At 35.4% G+C, this 24,950-nt stretch overlaps 2 protein-coding genes across 10 annotated transcripts in view; one reads left to right on the top strand and one right to left on the bottom strand.

Annotated features, from left to right (window-relative positions):
- LOC105224060 (uncharacterized) overlaps nucleotides 1-17,109 on the bottom strand; it is an 89,190-nt gene extending 72,081 nt beyond the window's left edge. For both annotated transcript variants that reach the window (XM_049449538.1, XM_011202032.4), the window contains exon 1: nucleotides 16,962-17,109. The gene's annotated coding sequence lies outside the window, so the exon portion shown is untranslated. The remainder of the gene's footprint in view (nucleotides 1-16,961) is intronic.
- Nucleotides 16,798-24,398, top strand: LOC105224057 (CD63 antigen). 8 transcript variants are annotated; one of them, XM_049449490.1, is made up of 5 exons: nucleotides 16,798-16,902; nucleotides 21,804-21,902; nucleotides 21,988-22,347; nucleotides 22,478-22,696; nucleotides 22,757-24,398. In XM_049449490.1, the coding sequence occupies exons 2-5, from the start codon at nucleotides 21,840-21,842 to the stop codon at nucleotides 22,820-22,822; spliced, it is 708 nt and encodes a 235-aa protein (XP_049305447.1). In that variant the 5' UTR covers nucleotides 16,798-16,902; nucleotides 21,804-21,839; the 3' UTR covers nucleotides 22,823-24,398. The 8 variants fall into 8 exon arrangements, with proteins under 8 accessions (XP_049305447.1, XP_049305432.1, XP_049305435.1 ...); XM_049449475.1 differs by lacking the exon at nucleotides 16,798-16,902 and adding an exon at nucleotides 17,717-17,879; XM_049449478.1 differs by lacking the exon at nucleotides 16,798-16,902 and adding an exon at nucleotides 19,100-20,133.
- Nucleotides 24,399-24,950: the final 552 nt, after the last annotated feature.

Genomic DNA, 24,950 nt, shown 5'->3' with positions numbered 1-24,950 from the left:
ACGGACTACTGTAATTACGAATTCGAAAGTTAAAAATAATGTATGTAGTAAAACTTGAGAAATGTTTGTATGTCATTATAGTAAGTAGTAAAGTTGATCAGTGTTATTAGATTTATATAAGTACTAAATGGATATTAGCATTGTGCAATAGCTAATTAAATTAACTATAAAATTGCGCATTCCATAAAATGCATTTTTTTGACAATTGTGGAAGTATAACACCAATTTGTCCCTAAAGGTCGCAATTAATTTTTTCAGTTCCTAAATGTTCACAGCTTGATCATATTTAATTTTTTTTTTATTTTTCGAATATAGCCGTATTAATCGTTGGGTAACCTGCGCAAAAAATACATAATTGGGTTTTTTAGAGGTTTAAATATACGGTTGTCAAATATCTTCCTTCCGCTTTTTTGCTCTTTATTCAATGCTTTATAAAAAACTGTTACAGTGATCGGATTTACTTGCAATAAGCGCCGTTTCCTGCGATAAATGCTTCCATCTAGATGACAACTTCATAATAGCCCCCTCGTAGAAGCCCCCCCTCTCTTAAATGCGTAGAAATCGGACAACATCTTTCACAAGCCTCTTTTGAGTTCAACTTTACACCAACAAGGGCGTTCGCCATGGACAGGAACAGGTGGTAATCACTTGGCGCTATGTCCGGGCTATATGGTGGATGCGATAAAACCTCCCATCCGAGCTCCCGTAGCTTCTGACGAGTCATCAACGAAGTGTGTAGTCTGGCGTTGTCCTGGTGGAACACTACACCCTTCCTGTTGGCCAATTCTGGACGCTTCTGGTCGATCGCCTGCTTCAAGCGGTCCAGTTGTTCGCAGTAGATGGTAGAATTAAGCGTCTGGCCATATGGGAGCAGCTCATAGAGGATTATTCCTTTCCAATCCCACCAAACACACAGCAAAACCTTCCTGGCCGTCAATTCCGGCTTGGCCACAGTTTGGGACGATTCACCACGACCGCTTTCGCTTGATATTGTCGTATGTGATTAATTTTTCGTCGCCAATCACCAACCGCTTCAAAAATGAGTCGAGTTCGTCCCGTTTCAGCATCATATCGCAGGCATTGATTCGGTCCGGAAGGTTTTTTTGCGTCAAATTATGCGGCACCCAAACATCAAGCTTTTTTGTGTATCCAGCCTTCTGCAGATGGTTTAAAATGGTTTGGTGACTAACTCCCATCTTCTGGGCGATGTCACGAGATGCCACATGCCGGTCTAACTCGATGTTTTCCATGATTTGATCGGTATTCGTCGTCACAGGTCTTCCGCCGGCTGGCTTATCCATGGTGTCGTTTTCACCCGCTTTGAATCGTCGAAACCATTCGTCCGCAGTTCGAAGTGATAGAGTACCATCCCCCAAAACACCAACAACGGAACGTTTCTCTAGCTGATTTGCCTTTAACGAAGGAAAACTTAAAAAAAGCGCGAATTTCGGCGCTAGTGAACTCCATGTTTACACGTCCATAACGGTTGAACGCAATATCCAATAATCATGCATAGCGTCGCTTTATAGGTTATGTCAAGGCCTCCCAAAGATACATATATAGTATTGCCAGATACGAGCTCTGTAGCGCTTTATATAATACATAGCCGGGTAATTCAAAAAAGGCGGAAGGGAGATATTTGACAACCTTTCATTCTAAAATACATTCCTCAAAAACTAGTAATGGTGGCCTTCTAAGAAGGAAATAGTTGAACATACATATAAAATAGAAGTGGTAATAATTAAAGATTATTAAAGGCAATAACAACGATAATTCTGATTTAATTCTAGCATTTATTTATAATAATTTATAAAAACTTGGCGCTAATATTGGTGAACTTTAGGAGATTGTAAAAAAATTGTGATCTTTGGAGTTAAATGTCTTGGGACTTCATGAAGAATTATAGTGTATTGCAAACCAAAATAAATCAGATAAATATTTCTAATAATATTATATGTGAGAAATACTTATACTCAGATAAGTATTATGACAATTTTAGAAAAGTGCTTCAAAATTAAAATGCTATATAAACTTATAGTTGGTTGTTAGCAAAATAATACGAAAATGTTTATATAAGTAAATAATATATTTGTTATTTAAAAAATATTGAAAAATTATAAAACTGTAAATAGCTAAGATGCTCGTTAATAGCATATGAAGGAGATTTGTATGTGTGTACAATTGTAAATACAGAATATATAGGATTTTATGTATAAGAACTTAAAATCAATTAGCCTATTTTTAAGTAGAACTCTTAAAGATTAAACATCGAAACTAAACAATAACTAGAAAGCAAAATTAAAGTAATACATGAGACCATAAAGTAATATTCAATGCTTCTCACATTTGTCTTTATAAGTACATAACTAAAAACACATTTTTTTTTTTTAATTTGAAACATTTTTAATTTTACACAATTATTTTTAGATTTCATAATTATTATAATTTCATTACTTCGAAGAAGTCCTGTCAATAATCCACGATATCTGTAACTTTTACTTAACTTTATCCCCTTTTACGGTTTTTAACCCAACAATATTTAGGTTGGAGTTTTGAAATATTGTACTACGGTTTTCAACTCAACTAGTCAAAAAGCAACTCAGTTGAGTGTTTCAACTTTTTTTGGTATAGTGGTTTTCAACTCTGTGCCAGTGGGGTTAACTAGAGTATCAAAAAATTTCAATTGTTAAGTAGCTGATGAATTTAAACTTTGATGAAATTAATTATTAAAAATATTAATAGGAAATGGAACTATTATATTTACAATTTGGAGAACTACATATTTTATTTACAATTTCAAATTATTTTAATCAGCTAGTATGTAAAAAGTCTTAAGGCAGGCGCCCAATAATTTCAAGGAAATCGGCCATGAACTTGAAACCCTTTTATTTAAAAATTTAGGCATGATGTAATGTTGTTTCAAAACGTTTGATGAAGAAACCACCGCATCTTTTCTGAAAAAAATGTCCCCAGCCAACATAAATCTTTCTTCCCGTTGTCCTTAAGGAGAGAAGCTTTCGTCTGCTAGAATACAGAGAAAGCTGTAAGTGAATATGGTAAGCGAAAAACTTCTCACGATCCGCCTCCACATAACTCTAAGTCTGGTAAAAAAAATTTAGTTGATCATCCAAGATTTGCTACGGATAACACAGTTGATGACATAAAGTGTTATATCTTGTCAAACGGACGATACTGACAACCGAAAATTTAACTTCAAATACGACAGGAATATTTCGTCTTTTAAGATCCACATATCCGCTGACACATTTCTATTGGCGCCTGACAGCCCATGTTGGTCATTTGGTCTTTTTCTGCGTGAATTCGAGTATAAACGTCTTTAGGCAAGCGCCCAATAAATTCAAGGAATCGGCCATGCACTTGAAACCATTGCGGAAAAACTTAGGCATTGTGAAATGTTGTTTCAATCATTTAAAAGCCTAAATAATCAGGAAGATAATCCAAAATCTTCCTCCAAACGTAAACGTCCGTCTGATGAAAAAACCACCGCATCCTCGCTGAAAAAAATGCCCCGATCCAACGTTGACCTCATTAATCTTTCTTCTACTTGTCCTCAAGGAGAGAAGCTTTCGTCTGCTCAGAAAACAGACAAAACTGTTACTGAACATGGTAAGCGAAGAACTTCTCAGGATCCGCCTCCACATAACTCTAAGTCTGGTAATAAAAATTTAGTTGTAATACCGGGAAAATTTTTATCTCAAAATTTGCTACGGATAACGCAGTTGATGACATAAAGTGTTATATCTTGTCAAAATTGAAAACGGACGATACTGACAACCGAAAATTTAATTTCAAATACGACAGGAATATTTTGTCTTTTAAGAGCGACATATCCGCTAACAATTTTCCATTGGTGCCCGACAGCCCATGTTGGCCATCTGGTTCTTTTCTGCGTGAATTCGAGTATAAACGTGATAAACACACTGTAGTTGTTGCTAAAATGTCTAGAAAACCCAGTTGATACAAAAAGCTGGTTATCAAAATGTTAGAGTTCTTAATACAAAATTTACTGATTTGTTTTTAAATAGCATTAATTGTAATTTAAAAGTCATTGCGCTCACAGAAACTTGGATAAAGCCCCACATTTTTGATAATGCGATATTCAATAGCGAATTTGAAAGTTGGGTCTTTCCAAATTAATTTCAAAAAAGTTTGGGAAGTTCTTCGATCTGTTTTATGTTGATAACGCTACAATATTCTCTGTTGTCCGATGTGATCCTTTGGTTCTGCCAGAGGACTCGTATCATCCTGCTTTGGAAATTAATATCGAAATCATAGCCAACTTAGTTCATAATAATACACAAGACCTTGGTTCTCGGTTCAACTTTGCGAACGTTAATTTGAAGAAGATAAATCCCGAACTTTTTAAAGAAACTTGGCCAGATTACAGTGGCAATATTGAATATAGTGTCTCCATTTTAATGAAAAAATTTTAAATTTATATGAAAGATTTATTCGGAAATATGTTGTTACTCAAAAAATCAAAAAATAAATTCTAATTTATGGTTTTCAAGAGAGTTATGTATGTAAATTAAAAAATAGAAAATCTCGTGCTTTAAACTTAAAAAAAAAAAAACCGTTTAGCTGTTGACTTTTCAAAATATTATAAATTGCGTCGATAATAATAATTATATAAACAAAGTAAAAAATAATATTATACGTAATCCAAAATTGTTCTATGGTTTCGTCAACTCCAAACACAAGATTTCTAATTTTCCGTCCGCGATGAAATATAAACTCGTATAAGTCTAATATGTCCACTGACAATCACTTAATTTCTAATATGTTTGCTGAATTCTCTAGGTTCAATTACTCTTCAAACTCTCCTATCAGCACAAGTTATGTCCGATTTCTGTAAATAATGCACCCACTATTTTCAAAGTAGACGTCTTTTTAATTAAATATGTTAAAACAATTATTTATTTATGGCCCAGATATGATTCCCTCATGCTTTCTTAAAAAATGTGCCAAGTCTGAAGCAAGGCTTATTTTCATCAATATAGAAAAAGTCATTTATAACATGGCATCCTTTGAAAACTATAGGGAAATAGTAAAGTTGTAAGCAATACCAAAACTTTTGGATTCTTCCAATAATTTCTTCTTCTCAGCACGGTTTTCGTAAAAGGAAATCTACTCTAACTAATTTGCTGGAATTTGTAACACAAGTATCACACACAGCGCTCTAATAAGGTATTCAAAATACCTTAAAACCATATATGTACGAGTACAGTATATCGTAAACTTTTTTCAGCAGTTTAATTACCTTTCAAATCTTAATTTTTTGGTTGGCAACACCAATTAACTTTGCCTGAAAATAGTTCAAAATCGTAATTCCAAAAAATAGTTGAGTTGTACTGAAGTTCCGCTTTTTTGCTCTTTATTCAATGCTTTATAAAAAGTGTTACAGTGATCGGAATTAGTTGAAATATGCGCCGTTTCGTTCGATAAACTGCTTCCATCTAGATGGCAACTACATAATATCCCCCTCGTAGAAGCCCCCCTCTTTATTTGCGAAGAACTCGGACAGCCACTATTCACAAGCCTCTTTTGAGTTCAACTTTACAACAACAAGGTATTCGCCATGGACATGAACAGGTGGTAATCACTAGTCACTATGCCCGGGCTATAAGGTCGATGCGATAAAACTTCCCATCCGAGCTCCCATATGTTCTGAAGGGTCGTCAACGAAGTGTGTGGTCTGACGTTGTCCTGGTGAAACATTACACCCTTCCTGTTGGCCAATTCTGGACGTTTCTGGTCGATCGCCTACTTAGAGCGGTCCAGTTGTAGAATTAAACGTCTGGCCATATGGGAGCTGCTCAAAGTAGATGATTCCCTTCCAATCTCACCAAACACACAGCAAAACCTTCCTGGCCGTCAATCCCGGCTTGTCCACTGTTTGGGACGATTCACCGGCCTTCGATCACGAGCGATTTCGCTTGAATTTATCGTATGTGATCCATTTTTCGTCGCCAGTTACCATCCGCCTCAAAAATGGGTGGAGTTCGTTCCGTTTCAGCAGCATATCGCAGGCGTTGATTCGGTCCAGGAGGTTTTTTGCGTCAAATCATGCGGCACCCAAACATCAAACTTTTCTGTATATCCAGCGTTTTGCAGATGGTTTAAAATGGTTTGGTGACTAACTCTCATCTTCTGAGCGATATCACGAGAAGCCACATACCGGTCTAACTCGATGTTTTTCATGATTTCATCTGTATTCGTCGTCACAGGTCTTCCGCCGGCTGGGTTATCCATGGTATCGTTTTTACCCGCTCTGAATCGTCGAAACCACTCTTCCGCAGTTCGAAGTGATAGGGTGCCATCCCCCAAAACACTATTAATCTCACGGAACGTTTTTCTAGCGGATTTGCCTTTAACTAAGAAAAATAGCGCGAATTTTGGCATTAGTGAACTCCATGTTTACGCGTCTATAACTGTTGAACCTAATATCAAAACTAGTCATTCAAAGATTCGGTTTGTAGGTTATGTCAAGACTTTTCAAAAATGTATAGTATGCCAGATACGAGCTGTGTAGGGCTTTATACATAGCCGTGAACTTTAAAAGACAAAAAGGCGGAAGGGAGTTGTTTGTTAACCTAAGCTTATTATTATTAATAGTTTCAACTTCAATTCAACCGACTGGAATTGAAAACCGTAATAAAGGTTTTAATCAATGATTATATTTATAACTATTGAAATTTTTATTAGGACACGGTGGACAATTTTTGAACGCAAAAAAAACAAAAAAAAAACAAGTAAACATTTCATACTCATATTCGGTATCTGGCAGCTTGTATAGTTGTTGTCCGATTTGGACCATTTTTGATACATCTTAGAGTTTTATCCCGATAAAGTAGGGGGAAAGTACATAGGTGTGGTTGTGGTCCGATTTCGCTAATTTTCACACTGTAAAATTGGAACATTAGGATGTGAAGCACCAAATTTATTGTCTCTGACTCATTGGGTTATCTTATCTTAAGTAGTTTTTGAGAAACCTGTTAAATGAGAAGTGGGCGGGGTTATCATCCGATTTCATTCACTGAAGGAAGGTGTGCTTAAGTAATTTTTTCTGATCCTGTGATTCCATCTCGCCCGCAATTTTTTTTTGTCAAGGAACACGTGAATAAAGTTTCATTAAGATATATCATTTTTTACCCAAGTTATCGCTTGCACAGACGGACAGTCAGACAGACGGGGATGACTAATTCGACTCAGCTCGAAACGCCGATTATTTATATACAAAATACGTTGTCAGACGATACTTTCGGGATGTTACAGACTTCTTTCTTTTGCATTTCTTATTTTTGTAAAATCACACACCCATATTTTATTTTACTTACAATTAATTAAATATTTAATAAACTATTGATAAGAAAAATATTCATAGTTAATAAAAAATTGTTGTCAGTCAAAATTGCTTACGTGCAAACACATATACATAGAAAAATGCTTAGCTTCGCCTTGTTTAAATGTGTGTACAATCCTAGTTGAATAGTTTTCAAATCTACTGTAAAGGGATTAAAAACGTTGTATTCGCATATATTTGTCGGTAGTATAAGAAGTAAATTAGAAGAATTAAGAGCATAACGATGGCTGGAAACGATGGTGGAAATATACGAAAACACAATTAAAAACGAAAGCTTAAAGAGAAGCTTTTTTCGAAGTGATTTAATAATATAATAAAGGAAAAACATCGTTAGTTGCTTAAACAACTGTAAATTGAATTAAGGAAACAGTGTTTTTAATTGGAAGGGCATACGCATATCTGCTGATGAACCGTGAGAACACCGCTGTGTTTAATCTAAGCGATCAATATTAGAACACTCCGATACTGGCACAATTTCACGACAATAATTTTATTTTCGTCACTTCACTACAAACGTGTATTTATATGCGTTCGCTTTTAATTATCATACTTGCTGTTTGATGCAGTAGTTAATAAACAGACCCTGCAGGAAATTCTTCTACATATGTGTATACATACTTATAGCAGCAATGCTTGCGACATGCTTGTACGACAACAACAAAATTTATCCGTTGCTTTAATTTTGTATAACTTACTTCTCTTGAATGGACTATGGAACCAGGAACATTTGTATTTGATGTTGATCGGATTTCAGTTTCCATCTAGACGGCAAATTTATAATATCCCCCTTTCTTATTTGCGAAGAACTCGGACAGCCACTTTTCACAAGCCTCTTTTGAGTTCAACTTTACACCAACAAGGACGTTCGCCATGGGCTGGAACATGTGGTAATCACTTGGCGCTATGTACGGGCTATATGGTGGATGCGATAAAACCTCCCATCCGAGCTCCCGTAGCTTCTGACGAGTCATCAACGAAATGTGTGGTCTGGCGTTGTCCTGGTGGAACACTACACTCTTCCTATTGGCCAATTCTGGACGCTTCTGGTCGATCGCCTGCTTCAGTTGTTCGTAGTAGAAGGTAGAATTAAGCATCTGGCCATATGGGAGCAGCTCATAGTGGATGATTCCTTTCCAATCCCACCAAACACATAGCAAAACCTTCCGGGCCGTCAATGCCGGCTTGGCTACTATTTGGGACGATTCACCGGCCTTCGACCACGACCGTTTTCACTTGATATTGTCATATGTGATCCATTTTTCGTCGCCAGTCACCAGCCGCTTTAAAAATGAGTCCAGTTCGTTCCGTTTCGACAGCATATCGCAGGCTTGATTCGGCCCAGAAAGTTTTTTTGCGTCAAATCATGCGGCACCCAAACATCAATCTTTTTTGTGCAAATGGTTTGGTGACTAACTCCCATCTTCTGGGAGATGTCACGAGATGCCACAGATACGAGCTCTGTAGCGCTTTATACATAACTACAAAATTCAAACAAAAAAAGGCGGAAGGGAGATGTTGGATATATTAATGAAATTAAGTGTATATGTTTCCTTAATCATAATGTGGTTTAGAGGAGGGAGGATGGAGTCATGTGTAGAAGTTCATGTAAGTGAGGAAAGTTGTCTGATCGCCTTTCACATGGGAGTGGCCAGAAACGATTCCCTTTACATATGGCTCAAGCAGCCCACGACTTCCGGTCTTTGACCAAGTATCTTCTGGTTAGCCTAAGAACATCCGTTTGAAGGCGATCTAAAGTGAGAGGCGAAACACGCAAGGACCCGCCACGTAAAAAACAGTACCAATGAAAACTAATCCTCAGCCTCGGATGAGAGACCTTCTTTTTGATGACGACAATCTTTTTTAAGAGTGTACGGCTGCTGGCTTGATATCATCGTCCTCAGCACCCGCGCCGTTAGTTCTGCTTTCTCCAGACAAAGAAGCGAAGCAAATGGATCTGGCAGTGAACGAAGGCAAGACGAAATATCTCCACTCATCAAACAAACAGAGCCGACTTGGCTCTCACGTCACTTAGACAGTCATAACTTTTAAGTCGTAGATAATTTCGTCTACCTTGGAACCAGCGTAAACACCACCAACAATGTCAGCCTGGAAATCCAACGCAAGATAACTTGCCAATAGGTGCTCCTTCGGACTGAGTAGCCAATTGACTCAACGAATAAAAACCAAACTCTATAAGTGACTCATAATTCCCATCCTGCTATATGGTGCAGAGACTTGGACTATGACAACAACTGATGAGTCGACGTTGCAAGTTTTCGATAGAGAGGTTTCGCGAAAAATGTATGGTCCTTTGCGCATTGGCCACGGTGAATATCGCAATCGATGAAACGATGAGCTGTATGAGATATACGACGACATTGACATAGTTCAGCGAATTAAAAGACAGCGGCTACGCTGATTAGGTCATGTTGTCCGAGTGGATGAAAACACTCCAGCTCTGAAAGTATTCGACGCAGTACTCAAATGAAAAAGCAGAGGAAGACCTCCACTCCGTTGGAAGGACCAAGTGGAGAAGGACCTGGCTTCGCTTGGAATATCCAATTGGCGACACGTAGCGAAAAGAAGAAACGATTGGCGCGCTGTTCTGAACTCGCCTATAATCGCGTAAGCGGTGTCTACGCCAGTGAAGAAGAATGTGGTTTAATTATGAACATAAATGAAATTGGTCTAATTCTTGTTTCCCTTTTATGGCGACTTCATATTTTCTGTTTGACATTTTCTTCAAATATTTAATAAATTGGAACGAACTTAGGCCTTTTTTACTTCCTTAATAGTAAAATAAACCCTACACTGTTGAACTCTACATTTGTGGCAATGCACTAAATTTTTCCTACAGAGTGTGCACATGTGTATGGTATGTTCCTATAAGTTTCTGTCATCTGTTGATTAAATCGACACAACCACCGCTATTAGCGCCTCCCGAGCTACAATTATTGGGCGTCGTAAACGCGCCGAAGTGGGATAACGGCAAAATCGATTCACATGAGAAGTTTTAAGCCTCCCGTTGATACGCTTAATACAGTTGGAATTTTAGCCCGCTTAAAGTGTCTAAAGACCGGACCGTTCATATACATAAGAGTACATACGTACATGTATGAGTGGTTCACTTTATAAACCAAAAATGTTTAGCGGAAGGCTTATCAGAAAGGCGCTTGGTTGTAAAGAGTATCTAAAAGAAACGTAGGAAATGAGCTATTGTTTTTTAATTAGTGCTTTCTCTCAGTGTACCTCACATGAAATTACAAACTTTGTAAAATGGGTTGTTAGGACTGTAATACACTTGTCTCCCATTTTGTTCGATCATTTTGTTGTTGCATTTATTTTTAGTTCCCTGCAGTTGTCTGCAGATTTGCTTACTCACAAAGTTTGCAATTTACTTAATTTTTGACAAATATACCGATATACTTAACTTAAGTTGTACAACATCATAGTCAGCAGAATGCTAGCCGTGCCAATGTGAACATAATAATTTACTCTTACCAAAGCTACTGAGGTAAGTTAGCTCTACTACATGGGCTGAAAAGTTTCGGGTACTTTTGAAAAGGCGTCCGACATTCACCGTGCCAAACCGTTCAGCGAAATACTGATGGGACTCAGATATTTGACCGACACATATCGGCTTAGAAAACCATTCTTATCGTGTTTGCTTAGTGCTCATTTGTCCATTGGATGGCTATTTTTTCGATCGATGTTTTAAAAACGCAGAACTCATAAAGTGCATTCGGCGATTCTAAGGATGAATGAAATTATTTATCAAAGAAGTTCCATTAAATTTTGTGTGTGGAAACAAATTTCTGGTGCCGAAACGTTCAGAATGTTGGAAAAGGACTTCGGTGGAAAGTTATCAGTCACGAGCAAGTATTTTTGATTGGTACAAACTATTCAAAGAGGCTCGAGAACCCCTTGAACACGAATCACGTTCAGTACAGCCATCAATATCAGCTGATGATCAACACGTCAATAAAATGAAGGAAATGGTACTTGAGAATTGACGATTAACAGACAGATATCTTACTGGTATCGTTGGAATATCGGAAGGATCAATACAAAACCATTCTGAAAGATCATTTGTGCCTTAGAAAAGTGAAAGCGCGAGTAATTCCAAAATCACTTTTCTTTCGAAAAACAGCGCCACGTTAACGTCTGTGAAACAATGATTTACGATTAAAAAGCTGTCATGAAACGTATTATTACTGGGATGAGTCTTGGATCTATGCTTACGACGTCTCGGAGTTACGACGGCTGAGTGTTTCGAGTCTCAATTGCGCGCAGTTAAAAAAGTGTCTATCCAGTCATTAAGAAAACATTTTTCTATATCCAATCCAATTGAGGGTATTATTATATGAATCATTTGGTCTGAATAAAACAAATGACTGTCGAAATCATATGTCAAACAAGAAGATGTATGTATAACCAAACTTTTTCCGTTGGTATTTTACCTTTGCCGACGTTAAAAGTTATGAAATTAATGGAAATGGGTAGACAACCAATGTCTTTCGTGTCGGCTACAGTATCAGTTGTTGATATTTCGCAAAATCTCGTGCCGTAGGAGGCACCACTGCATTTTCATTTTGCTGAGAGCAAGTTTCAGTCGGATCGAGTTTTTGGTGTCTTGGAACTTTCTAGCAAATACATAGGAAGTTTCCGAAGAAAATTCTTTGCATAGTACATTAAATGACTATATATTAGGCCGGGTACCCTATCATTGAATGGGCACCATTGCCGACTGGACAACTCTATAAGGAAGCTTAAGAATCGCGCAATAAGGATATCAAAAGATATCGAGAGATTTTTTCGCGGAAATGTTCCAGAAAAAATACAATGACAGATCTCATTCATTGGTTGCTCGTGTCCTCAGACAAACTTATTTCTAGTTTGAGATTAGATCCGCCGAAAAAAGTAGCACATTGTCATCAGAAGCAAAATAAAAATATTTACGGGAACCATATGATTTTTTTCTCCACTTCCGTTTATCATTTACTCGTGTAAATAAATTAAACTCATATTTGAAATTAGCAACCAAAAAATTACTATACCTGAAGTTTCGATGCGATGGGAGGTCTTTTCAAGTTTTGGCCATCTCTTTTGGAAAATCGGCCACTGTCCAGTGTGAAAATTGGGTGAAATCGGAAAAACGCCACGCTTGCTTTCTGTACAACAAAATTTTAAATTCCATCTATTTCAACAACATCAATAAAGCAATGGGCATGGGCCATGGGCAACTATATCAGCCGAAATCATCATTGAAATTCATGGAAATGGAATTGAACATCTCGAAAACATCGATTTATCACATTCTGACCGAAAATTTGGACTTACGAAACAGTGTGCACGGTTTGTTCCGCATAAATTGACTGACGACACAAAATTGTTCAGAATTCAACACTCGAAGGACATCATTAAAGTGGTCAAAACGGACAAAAACTTTCTTTACAATATTGTGACTGGTGACGAAGCGTGGTATTTCCAATATGATCCCGAAACGAAAGGCCACAGTGCTGAATGGAAGGCACCGGACAAGCCAAACCTAAAAAATCACGCATGAAGTAGTCCAAAGTGAAGACAATGCTGATTTGTTTTTATGATTCAAAGGGTATTGTCCAGAAAGAATTTGTTCCACACGACCAAAACGTTAATGCGATATTCTACCTTGGAGTTTTGAGGCGTTTAGTGCGCTGTATTCGGCCCGAATATCGCGAAGATGAAAGTCTCATCGATCGACGCTTGTGACCGATTATTTGACCAAAAATCACATTTTAACCATTAACCACTCCCCGTATTCACCTGATATGGCACCGTGCGACTTCTTCCTTTTCGGAAAAATGCATTTGCCCATGAAAGGAAAGCTTTATGCAGACGTAGAGGCCATTCAAAAGGCTTGCACCGGCATACTGGCGGCCATACCGGCCAACGAGCTAAAACACTCGTTCGACATGCTTTTGGACCGTGCAAAAAGCTGTATTGAAGCAGAAGGAGACTATTTTGAATAAAATAAATTGATTTTGCCGAAACACCTTGTATGTAAGATATCATAATGAATCACAGAAGGGCTCTCTATCTGATAGCAGTGAATAAATCAAATCAAGTGAATATGCCCCCAACCTTTTTTATACCTAATATAGTGATTTTCAATAATCTCGCAAAATTGACATTAATGAAACACAGAGAGCATATTTTTTTTGGAAATGATATGCCGTAATGCCGAAATTGGGTAAAATCGGGTAATTTCTACCTGTAGCCCTCATTTAGCCAATGTAAGAATTTCAAACTTTTGGTTGGCCATATACTATCTCAGTCAGTAGCTAAACTATCCAATTAATTATTTTCTTGTCCCGCGCATAATGCGTTTATTTTGCACACAGCTGTAAATAAGCATAGTGATAAACTCAGCCACTCAAACTTCATGTAAGTACAAGTATGTATGTATATCCAAATAGGATATCAATTTATTGGTGCATTAGTTAGCGCCAAAAGCAAAGAAGAGATATTTCACTTGTATGACTGTACCGATATGTACAGCAGAGAGTAAGTACTCCTAGACAAGTAAATAATGCCTTTTTTTTTTGTTTATTTGCTGCAGAAGCGGAATGAAGCGACAGCTCGACGGGAGATATTAACGAAACGAACAAAATGAATGCAGAAATTACTAAGCCAAGATGAGGGGTACAGTAATCTGATCAGCGGGCGGTAGGCGCAAGGTTGGATATCGTAAAAGTGGCAATGGGGGAAGTAAATAATTAACAAGAGCGCCAATAAAAATAATAACAAAAACAACAATAGCTTACATGCTTAAGGATCTCAAAACATTGGCTGATGGCTTGATTAGCCGCGTTGCTCCGGTACGCTCATGCACTTTTATGTGAAAGCAATTGTACGTATGTTTGTACATACATATGTACATATATCCGTCATGCGTTTGCTCATATGCATTGTCTTTTTTCAAGTTTTTATCTGATGTTTTTCAAGCTGATTTTGTTGCACTTAAAGATAAGGATGTAAACGCGACCACACAATGGATTATTAGACCAGTTAGCTTAGTTGAAAAGCGCACAATGAGGATTAAAGAAATCCGAGCATTAATAAATATATGTATATGTATGTATGTAGTTACATAAGTCTTTGTATATCTGATTGTCTTGTTAATATAGTATTTCATAAACTTTTATCATTAAATTAGACTTTAAAAAGCAAATATTCGTTGGTCCAGGTAATAACGGTTAGTGGATGTACTATAATTTACTGGAACCGGCATAACATAGAAGCAAATAGGAAAGGGCTAAGTTCGGGCGTAACCGAGCATTTTACACTCCTGTTACGAGTACTTGCAGACATCAATGGCGGCGAAATAGTTTGATAAAAAACAATAAAAAATGTGAAGAAGGAATTCAGCATTCATTGTTCGACCAAACCGTAAATGGATTACAAGCAAGTGTCAGTATTTTATTAAGTTAAATTATAGCTCATAGACACACTTAATTTTATTTCTAAATATTTTTCGCGCCTGCTAAAATTAAATTAAAATCATTTTCATCTAAGCCTTCAGCTTCTTCAGCGAATCTTTCGAATTCTTCGATTGACTGATAACGGGCTCCACGGAGCGGCAATTTCAGTTTAGGGAACAAGGAAAAATCACAATTTTGGTGAATACGGTGGTTGATCGATGTTATACATTGCGTTTTTGGCTTTAAATTCGGTCACAATGCTGTGGTGCATTATGTTCAGGTAAAATATATGAATTGTTCTTCTACAATTCTGGTCGTTTTCGACAGATATTCTCACGCAAACTCCTCAATTCAACCAAATAGAACTCCTTATTGACCGCCTGTACCTTTGGAACAAAATTATGATGCACCAAATCGCGAATATCGAAAAAAGCATTGATCATCACCTTAATTTGCTCTCGTTTTTCCCTTCTTTCCGATAATTTTTGACTTATTTGCATGTTAAACTCATAAACCCATGTCACATCGGCAGTTATAATGCTCTCCATGAATTTGGTATCAGAACGCATTTTCGCCGACCATTTGGGCTTACGAAAGGTGTGTGCAAGTTTTGTTCCGCACAAATTGACTGACGGCCAAACATTGTTTAGAATCCAACATTTGAAGGACATCATTAAAGAGGCCAAAAAGAACAAAAACTTTCTTTACAATATGTATTGTGACCGGTGACGAAACGTTGTGTTTCCAATATGATCCCGAAAGGAAACGCCATGCTGAATGGAAGGCACCGGACAAGCCGAAATCCACAAAATCGCGCATGGAGAAGCCAAAAGTGAAAACAATGCTGATTTGCTTTTATGATTCCAAGGGTATTGTCCACAAAAAATTTGTTCCATCCGACCGAAACGTAAATGCGGTATTCTATCTTGGAGTTTTGAAGCGTTTGTTACGCCGTATTCGACGTGTTCGGCCCGAAAATAGCGAATATCGACGCTTGTGACTGATTATTTGACCAAAAATCACATTTTAACCATTAACCACTCCCCGTATTCACCTGATATGGCACCGTGCGACTTCTTCCTTTTCGGAAAAATGCATTTGCCCATGAAAGGAAAGCGTTATGCAGACGTAGAGGCCATTCAAAAGGCTTGCACCGGCATACTGGCGGTCATACCGGCCAAGGAGCTAAAACACTCGTTCGACATGCTTTTGGACCGTGCAAAAAGCTGTATTGAAGCAGAAGGAGGCTATTATAATAAAATAAATTGATTTTGTCGAAAAAACCATTTGTTTTTTTTTTAAGTCCTGTTTACTTTGGACCGCACCTTGTATAACACAATTTTAAATTCTGTTGATTTTTTCTCTTTCTAAAATACAAATAGAGAAGCAAATATTATAAAGAGATAAAACTTTGCACCTATAGTGCTTATGAAGTATGCCACCTTGCGACCCTAAAATTTCCAAATCGAACCAAAACTGTTCAAGCCCCTAGAGGCCGAATATGCGGACCCCAGTGTCAATAGTTGACTTTTTACCGAAAATAACGGCAAGGTGTGAGATTTATGTAAAATTGACATGCAGAGAAAATAACCATATATATTCGTGATCTGGAGAATCTCCTCTATCCGACCATACCGATTTTATTCCCGAAATCCTGGGACGGTACACTAAAGCCGACCCAATTATTTTTTTTTTTTGAATTCGAAGATAATGAATTAAATCGAATCAGTACTTCCCTTAGCTTCCATATAGCTGATATAAAGTTTTAAGTTCATTGTTATACCGATATTATGGTACGCTACTGTATTGCCGTTTCAATATACATTATAACATCTCTGTATCTATCAACCATTTCTTTGAACGTCAATTCCATTTCTGCTTCCGTCTGACGTTTCCATTTTATGTTTTTGTAATGATTCTTTGCGCTTATTTTTTGTGTTGATTGGTACGAATTTTGGAATTTTGTTTTCATCATCACCATTATCGGAATTTGGCAGTAATATTGTAAATATTGTTTTCAACAAAAAAGAACATACATATATTTGGTAGAACAAGGCAAGTGATATTGTTTAAAATAATAACTAATTAAAATTTCATATAAACAATAAACTTACATCAAGTTATTTATAAAAAGTAGAGTTCGTTTATAAATTCATGCACCGGTATTCAGTTTATAAAAGCAAGAGGCACGGTATATGTACGAGAGCGCACTGTACGGCACTGTTTGCATTGGTATTTCTTTTAATCTCACCACCATTATTGTTGTTGTGTACAAGCTTGCCAAAGGTTATAAATTTACATCAAAACTACTACATTCATCACCCTCGGCGTATTGAAATACATTGAACTAGTTTTTTAGTTCTAAAAATTAGTTTAATTTTTTTTTTTATTTATAAATGTTTTTTAAATATTCAAATATTCTTAAAGCGGCAAATTTTTAAATCCGTTAATAATTTCTAATTTAACAAAAAAAATTGCGGAATTATTATTATTATTATTAAATAATATATTAAATAATTTATAAAAGCTGCTAATACGTTTATTTCCAGCCTAATATTATGGAAATCTATTAACAAAAACGGAATTACAAAATTAACCTGAGTCTTTTTTATCGATATTTATCAGCCGTAAGATACAAATTGTATTTCTTTTCTCATTTTTATAATTTCAACCGTTTTTATAATGTTTAATTGCTTTTCAGGTGTGATACTCACACTGCCCTATAACAAATTTTTTATGAAGTTCATAGAAAGGATGTAAATTAACAGCAATCTAAATTATAAAAAATATAAAGTTGGCAACCATATTTCAGCTACCTTTGATACCTTTACTTCACTTTTGCACAACTTGCCACTTATATTTGGAGTCAGTTTTTTCAGTCACATCTTGAGCAGCAAAGTGGTGAAAAGGATTTTAAATATTTTAAGTCGATTGTTGAAAAACAACAAAGTGAATTGCAAAATAGGATTTTTGTGGAAAACAATACATTTTTTTAATCATCATAATATTTTGGTGTTTTGGTGGTAACTCAGGTAATACTGAACGAATACAAACATAAATAAATCTTTATACATACTTGCAAATATTTACAAGTTTGAGATGCGGGAGTGTGATAAAGCAGACAAAACAAAAACATCGTTGATAGGCGAATGCACATATTCAAAGGCATACATAAACACATACATACACAGAAATGTTGAAATATTGTTAAATTATGAAAATATCAAAAAATTTTAGTATTTTTTCTAACAAAAAATTGTGCTAATCAAGTTGCTTAGAGTATTTGCCTGAATTGGTTTAAACTGAAAAACAATATCCGAACCAAATCAGGAAATTACTTTATATGTGTATATTCTCTTAAATGTTATGTTTACATATGTATGTATGTGCATATGATCCCAATTCATTTCTTTTTTTCGCGCCAGGGTTTGGTTTGTAAAATTACTGGTCAGTCCTACGCACGGATGTCCACAGTTTTTCCTCTGTAAACTTTCTTCCTGCTGCCCAAATAAAAAAATATTTTCGCAGTCTTCTTCGTTATGGGACCTAACATTTACCAATTTATGTTTTTAAATTTATTTGTAACTATAACGTTTTTTGTTTTATAGAGGGTTATTTTGTAATACATATGTATATACCAATGAAAGCAATTTATTCAAAACATTGATTGCCAATTTGTTTATGAGAATGAAGTCGAATTCATGACAAAAAAGAAAAATAATAAAAAAAGTATGTTATTATATACAGATCACATACTTATGTATATAAACGAATTTTACATGTATAATATTAGTGCTAGCATAGAATTCTTATTTTTAATTATCTCATGCGTAAATCATACATTTTTCTAATATGATGTCCAATTTCGATTTGAACTCGCTATTTAAGAAAGGTCAGCGTAGACTAGAATGGGTGAAAGACAGTACTCTCAAGAATACATATGTACATATGTATGTACATAGTATGCATGTAGCACATACTTGTATGTATGTAATATACATACATACATTCATGAATAAAAGATGGCAAAAACGTTAAGCTAAAATACCTTTCACAAATAAAGCGATTTTCATACAAGAACTCAATTTGGATCGTTCAGTTTGTATGGCTGCTATATGCTATAACTGTTCGATCTAAACAATTTCTTCAGAGATTATAACGATAATTTAGTTAATAGTCTTTGCTTGTTTTTAATTGCTAAATTTTTATCGCGGCTATGGGCTATAGCGGTCCGATATTGGCGATTCCGACAAAAATATTGTGCCTGCCTTATTCTAATAGTTCCCGCAGCTGCAAGCAAGAAAGGGATACGGAAACAGTTTTCCACTTCCTATGCGAATGTTCAGCTTTATCACAAATCCTATTAGTAAAGCGGTACCAGCAGAATGCAGAGTTGCTTGGAGGAAAATGAATCCTCAAAACCGTCGATAAGACGGGATATCCACCATGACTCGAAACACAATTACAAAAAAGTGCAACTAGAGTTGAAAAAAGCATTTATTTCATCAATTCCCTTAAGTTTTTGAGTGACGTTTATTTTGAATTCGAATTATGGTTAAATGCGACGGTTTGCGGCCGGCTGTTATTGTGACGTCCACGAAGAAACCAACTTATTATTATAAATACAATTAATAACTTATGGTTTCTTTTTAAAAGTGAATATTAATATAACATTCGCTATAGTCATATACTCCCACAATATAAAAGAACGGACACGGTTTCAATTTAAATATGATTCATGAAAATCTCACAAATGACTTAAGCTGATATCTGCAGAAAACAACCATCAAGCTTAAAAAATTTTCTTACGAAATAATTAGGTTTTTATCAAAAAGAGCACTGGCCCGCTAAAATATTGCCATACTTTCATTGTTATAATGTATAACATCTCCGCATTCTTATATTTCTGTGTGCTTTACCGCATTTATTTACCAAACGTATATTTCTTAATGCATAATTGTATATATGGATATATGGGAAATATTAGTTCTTTACTTTATCAGGTGCATATCGATTTTATTCGAATTGGGTCATGTAATTTGCCAATAATTGCTTGCAATAGAAGGTGAGATCGGAAGTTAACTGCTCGTCTCACTCATTTCATGTTACGGTAAATCCAAAATAGCATTGATAACTGAATAATTAAATACCGCCTATTCGAAAGAAAATAAAACTAGAACACTTTAGTATGTATTGAAAAACGTTGCAGCTGTCCATTCTCAACTAGAAGGTTTACTGACTTGGAATTCTCACTCTTCCACTGGTAATAGAGAAAGACGCGTAAATGTGAGTTAAAGAAGAATGAAATCACCACGTATATGTACATACATATGTATATATATTTAATATTAATATAAGTTATTAAATTATTTTTATAAAAAGTAATTTATTTTACCCTGCATTCAATTTTGAGCTTTATGTGTAAGTAAGTATATAAGCAAGAGTATGACAAAATTTTAATTTCATAAATTTAGGATTCTAGTTCGGGTACATAGACGTTTGTATTCATCGATTTAAAGTTATCTGATAAAACTAATAAGGTGCTGTGATTAGAACTTATTGTCATAATACTGTTGAGGTAAGAATTCCTTATGGTCCCCATATATACTAAACATCTCGTTTTGAATATTGTGGCGACATAACATAAATCTTTGTTATAGAGAATTATAACACCTTTCCAATAAACATAAAAGTCTTCCTATTTATGTCACCTGGACAGAACTCTTGACGTTTATATTTGCAGTCGGTTGGTTTGGCGGTGCTGAATCCTTCGGTATTTTGTAGATCTTCAGTTTTTGTATTAGAATATATCTTTTTCAAAGTATTAAAAAATTCCATGTTAAATAAATTGTGTTTTTAGACATGTGTCAAGAAGTAATAAAACGCATATAAATTATACATACGGGCGAGTGACCGTCGCAGTTGGCTCGAACAAATTTCAACCGAATCCAATTTTCTTTTACTTTTGGCAGCAATTGGACACGTATGTCAGCAATAACGCGCCGAATATTCAATTCCAGAGCGTCAATTGTCCCAGGTTTATCTGCATAGACGCCTTCACATAACCTCACAAAAAATAGTCTAGCGATGTTAAAACGCACGACCTTAAAGTCCACGCCACAGGCCCAAAAGGCGAGATAATACGCCCAAAAAAGTTTCTTTCTTTTCCTCATTGGATTTAATATATATGAATATGTATGTATGTATATACATTTTTTTTAAATAACGGACACCCTGATATTTACACACATACATACATAACTTTTAATTTACCATAGACTGATTATTTTCCAAATCTAAAGCACCGTTAAAGTTCGCCATGGGTAAAAATGAAGATCTTGCGACACTTTCACTCTTTCATTTGGGTTGTGGGGTGCGTTCGTGCAGCGACAGCGGCTGAAGTTTACGGTGGAATGGGGTCGTAGGGTTCAGGGTTGGTAATGTCCATTGTTGCCACGGCTTATACTTGCGTATTTGCTTAGCAGTATTGATTTATCTTTCGATTTGGTTCAATGTGTTTCCACTGTATTGACCACCGCCACATTTGGTCACCACATAAACCGTTTTTTAGTCGTCTATACAAATATATATGTATGTATGTATATGTAAGTAGAGTATAAGAATATACCCGCTTGCAGGTGACGGACGAGCACATTTGTCTCGTTAAAAGTGCAATTTACGGACGTACCGTGTACTACCGCTCGCACATACTCAATCGTCAAACAATTAGATGTTCGTTTAACTGCCAAACGAGGCAGATGTAAATAAAACTCGTGCGGAAACGGTCGTTCGCGCCAAATATAACGGAATATTTCGGTAACAAATATCAAAATATAACTGTCGTTTATGTACGCATACATATCTAAAAGTAGTTAATGTTTGTAAATACTTGTAAATGTATTGACTCTTTCATTAATTCGTATTTTAAAAATGTGTTTTTTAATTGTTTTTTTTAGAGATATTGAAAGTCTGGAACAAGGAAATAAAGCAAAATGGCTTCTGGCGGCTTAACTTGTGTGAAGTTTATTACATTTTTCTGTAATTTACTTTTCGCTGTGAGTATCTCATCTGTTTAGTTTCTTATTTAACCGTTTATGTTAATTATTTATTTAATATTTTTTTTTTTTGTACGATATTCAGCTAACCGGACTGCTCATCCTAATTGTGGGTGCCATGGTGCAGTTGAACTATGCACATTATTCAAATTTCGTAAGCGACCACATATGGACTGTGCCCATTATTTTGATTATCGTCGGCGCTACCATAGCATTCATCTGTTTCCTCGGCTGTTGTGGCGCCTTGAAAGAGAATAGTTGCATGATACTGTCATTCGCGCTTTTAGCGGTTATTATATTCTTGTTCGAAATCGGTTTAGGAATAGCTGGTTATGTTAAACATGCATCTCTGAGTGATATAATGGAGGAACAGTTCAATTCCACAATGAAAGAATACAACGAACGCAAAGAGAATCGTGATGCTTGGTCGCTTTTGCAAAGTGAGGTATGTATTTGCGAATTGAATGTATGTAACCGTAGTACGTTCGCACACGTAATTTTTTTTTAATAAATATGTAATAAACTCGACTATTAATTAATTGTCGTTATTTAAAAATTATTTTTTTTTTCGTCAGATGGATTGCTGTGGCACCTTTGGGCCTAAGGATTGGGAACCGATATTTCACAATAGCTCTCTGCCACCTGCATGCTGCACGGTCATCAATTTGAACGAAGCTCAAGACTGTACGATTGTTCACGCCCATTCGGAAGGCTGCCTAAATAAGCTGCTCTCCCTGCTCGACTCCAAAACATTAACTTTAGCGGGCGTGGTACTCGGCGTAGCTGGTATACAGGTATGCAATCGTAAACTATCTTAAAAACATACATCAAAAGAGTTTTTTTTATATTTCCAGCTATTGACCATACTTTTCGCCTTCTGTCTGTTTCGTTCGTTCCGACGCAGTTACCAGACGGTTTAAAAAACAGCATGTAGTCACGCTCAAGATACACATATTAGGAGTTATTGGTTGAATGATTTTGAAATTTGAAATTCATACAACCAATACTCATGCTGATATGTGTTATAAGAATTTATTTCAATTGAATATCAAGAGTTTTTAAGGCGGACAAAGTAATAACTAGAAAAGTGCTTATAAAGAAGTAAAATTACTTATGTCGGCTGCATATAACTGAGCACACAAATCACATTTTAAATTGTTACTTACATACTTATACAATATATACACATGTAAGTATATGAGAGCAGCATTAATATGCAGACTTCAAGCTCCCCATATCACTTATTCATATCAGTGTTATAAGTTAATGAACAACGTCGTGAAGTTTATGCTCAACATTTTTGAATGACCCAAGAGCGAATATGAACAATATACAAGTAATATGAATTTACACCTTTAAGCACATTTTTTTATACCTATTGTATATGGTATCTAAATATATGTATGTACTGGCAATCATTTTTTGACGAAAGTCATTATGTAGTTTAGCACCAAAAAAGACATTAGCATTAATACGGTATGCATTTCACTTAAATTTTTGTATTTATGTATTTTCATCTATGTATGTATAAGATTTCATAATATCTGTACCCTTAGATTTCTTTATATAAATCTTGAGGAGGCTTTTACATACATTACTTTCACTACTTGCCCACACTACTTGCCTAGCCCATTTCGGCGGCATAAAGCATTTAAAGAAAATGCCAAACTCAATTAATAGTTTAAACTGGGAAAAATGTATACAAAATTTTATAAGAATTTTATATTGAAAAGAAGATGAATTAATACGAAAATATCTAAACCGAAATTGACGTAAACTAATAGCAACCATTAGCAATGTTTATGGTAGTGGTATTTTTACATACACCAATTTGTTTGGTCTTTTGTGATAGATTTGCTTAATTTAAAACTTAATGCGATTTTGTTTATTATACCAATTTGAAAAGTAACAAGTTTTTAATGAATTTTCCACTAATAAGTAAATATGAAACCAAGTTTTTGAAAACTGAAAATATTCAAATAAAGAAATTAATAAATTGTTTTTACATCTCCTTTTTTACACTTGGTTATACAACGATCCAAATATTATATATACATATGTATATCTTTATTTAGGGTATTTAATAGAAATGAAGTTTGTCTATATATTATACATACATGATTTATGAAGTTCTTCAAAATTCTTATATTTATATTTTAAAAATTTGATTAGAGAATAAATTAGCATAACCTAATCCAAAATGTGTAAAAATATATTTCGGTAGTTGTTTGTATGTATACTACACAAACCCTAATTTGGTTTACAAATTTGTAACATAAATTGCTGAAATAGTTACTTAGTAGTCCAATAGCTTCATAATTTATTATTACATGTCCTAGTATGTTACATAGATTTGTATTACTGAACAGTAGTTTTGTGTATTTTATTGTATGTATTTGTTAAATAATTGTATTTGTTTGAAATTGTATTAAGTGTGTATAACAGATCAGCACTGAATAAAAATAAAGTACTCATACCAAATTTTAATACAGCGTATCTAAGGAAATTTTATTTGCTTTACTTCGAGTCACAAGAGTTATTAATAACGCTTTGAACATAAAGACTGCCCGACACGAGTGCACGACAGCGAAATGTCTTGCCTGCAAATGCCGTCTTAAAGCCAGCTTCTTGAACACTTCGAACCCGACATCAAACAACTGACGTACACAACTTGTAAATAAATTGTGGGCTAAAAAAAAAGTAATTAGGTCGATTCTTTTGTTTTAAATTGTCAATTGTTGTTATAAATAATATATCAGGACTGTTTTACGTTTCTGTTGGTAAAATAACGTTAGATTTGTTAGAGCTTAGAATAATTGTACATTTCACATATTAAGTCACAGCACTACAGCTGTCCATTGTTGTCGGTAAAATTACAATTGTTTTAATTTAGCGATAGCGATAACTGCATGCCTAAAGCCGTAAAGTGGTGCTGTTGTCTAAATAACTGTACCAATAAGAACGATTGTCCATACGTATTATTAAATATTTCAGAGATTTTGTCTGTTGTTTGTCATCATCTACATAAGTATGTGGTCCATGTATAAT

The sequence above is a fragment of the Bactrocera dorsalis genome, chromosome 1 (genome assembly GCF_023373825.1).
Source record: "Bactrocera dorsalis isolate Fly_Bdor chromosome 1, ASM2337382v1, whole genome shotgun sequence".
Taxonomy (NCBI): Eukaryota; Metazoa; Arthropoda; class Insecta; order Diptera; family Tephritidae; genus Bactrocera; species Bactrocera dorsalis.
Note: the sequence above shows the minus strand (reverse complement) of the source record. Positions and strands in the feature narration are given on the sequence as shown.

What these genes read in the sequence shown, in the direction of transcription:
- LOC105224057 (XM_049449490.1), top strand. Translation starts at nt 21,840, where the DNA reads ATGGCTTCTGGCGGCTTAACTTGTGTGAAGTTTATTACATTTTTCTGT. An exon ending in TCTGTAATTTACTTTTCGCT is followed by an intron (nt 21,903 to 21,987) that starts GTGAGTATCTCA and finishes TACGATATTCAG; the next exon opens with CTAACCGGACTGCTCATCCT. An exon ending in GGTCGCTTTTGCAAAGTGAG is followed by an intron (nt 22,348 to 22,477) that starts GTATGTATTTGC and finishes TTTTTTCGTCAG; the next exon opens with ATGGATTGCTGTGGCACCTT.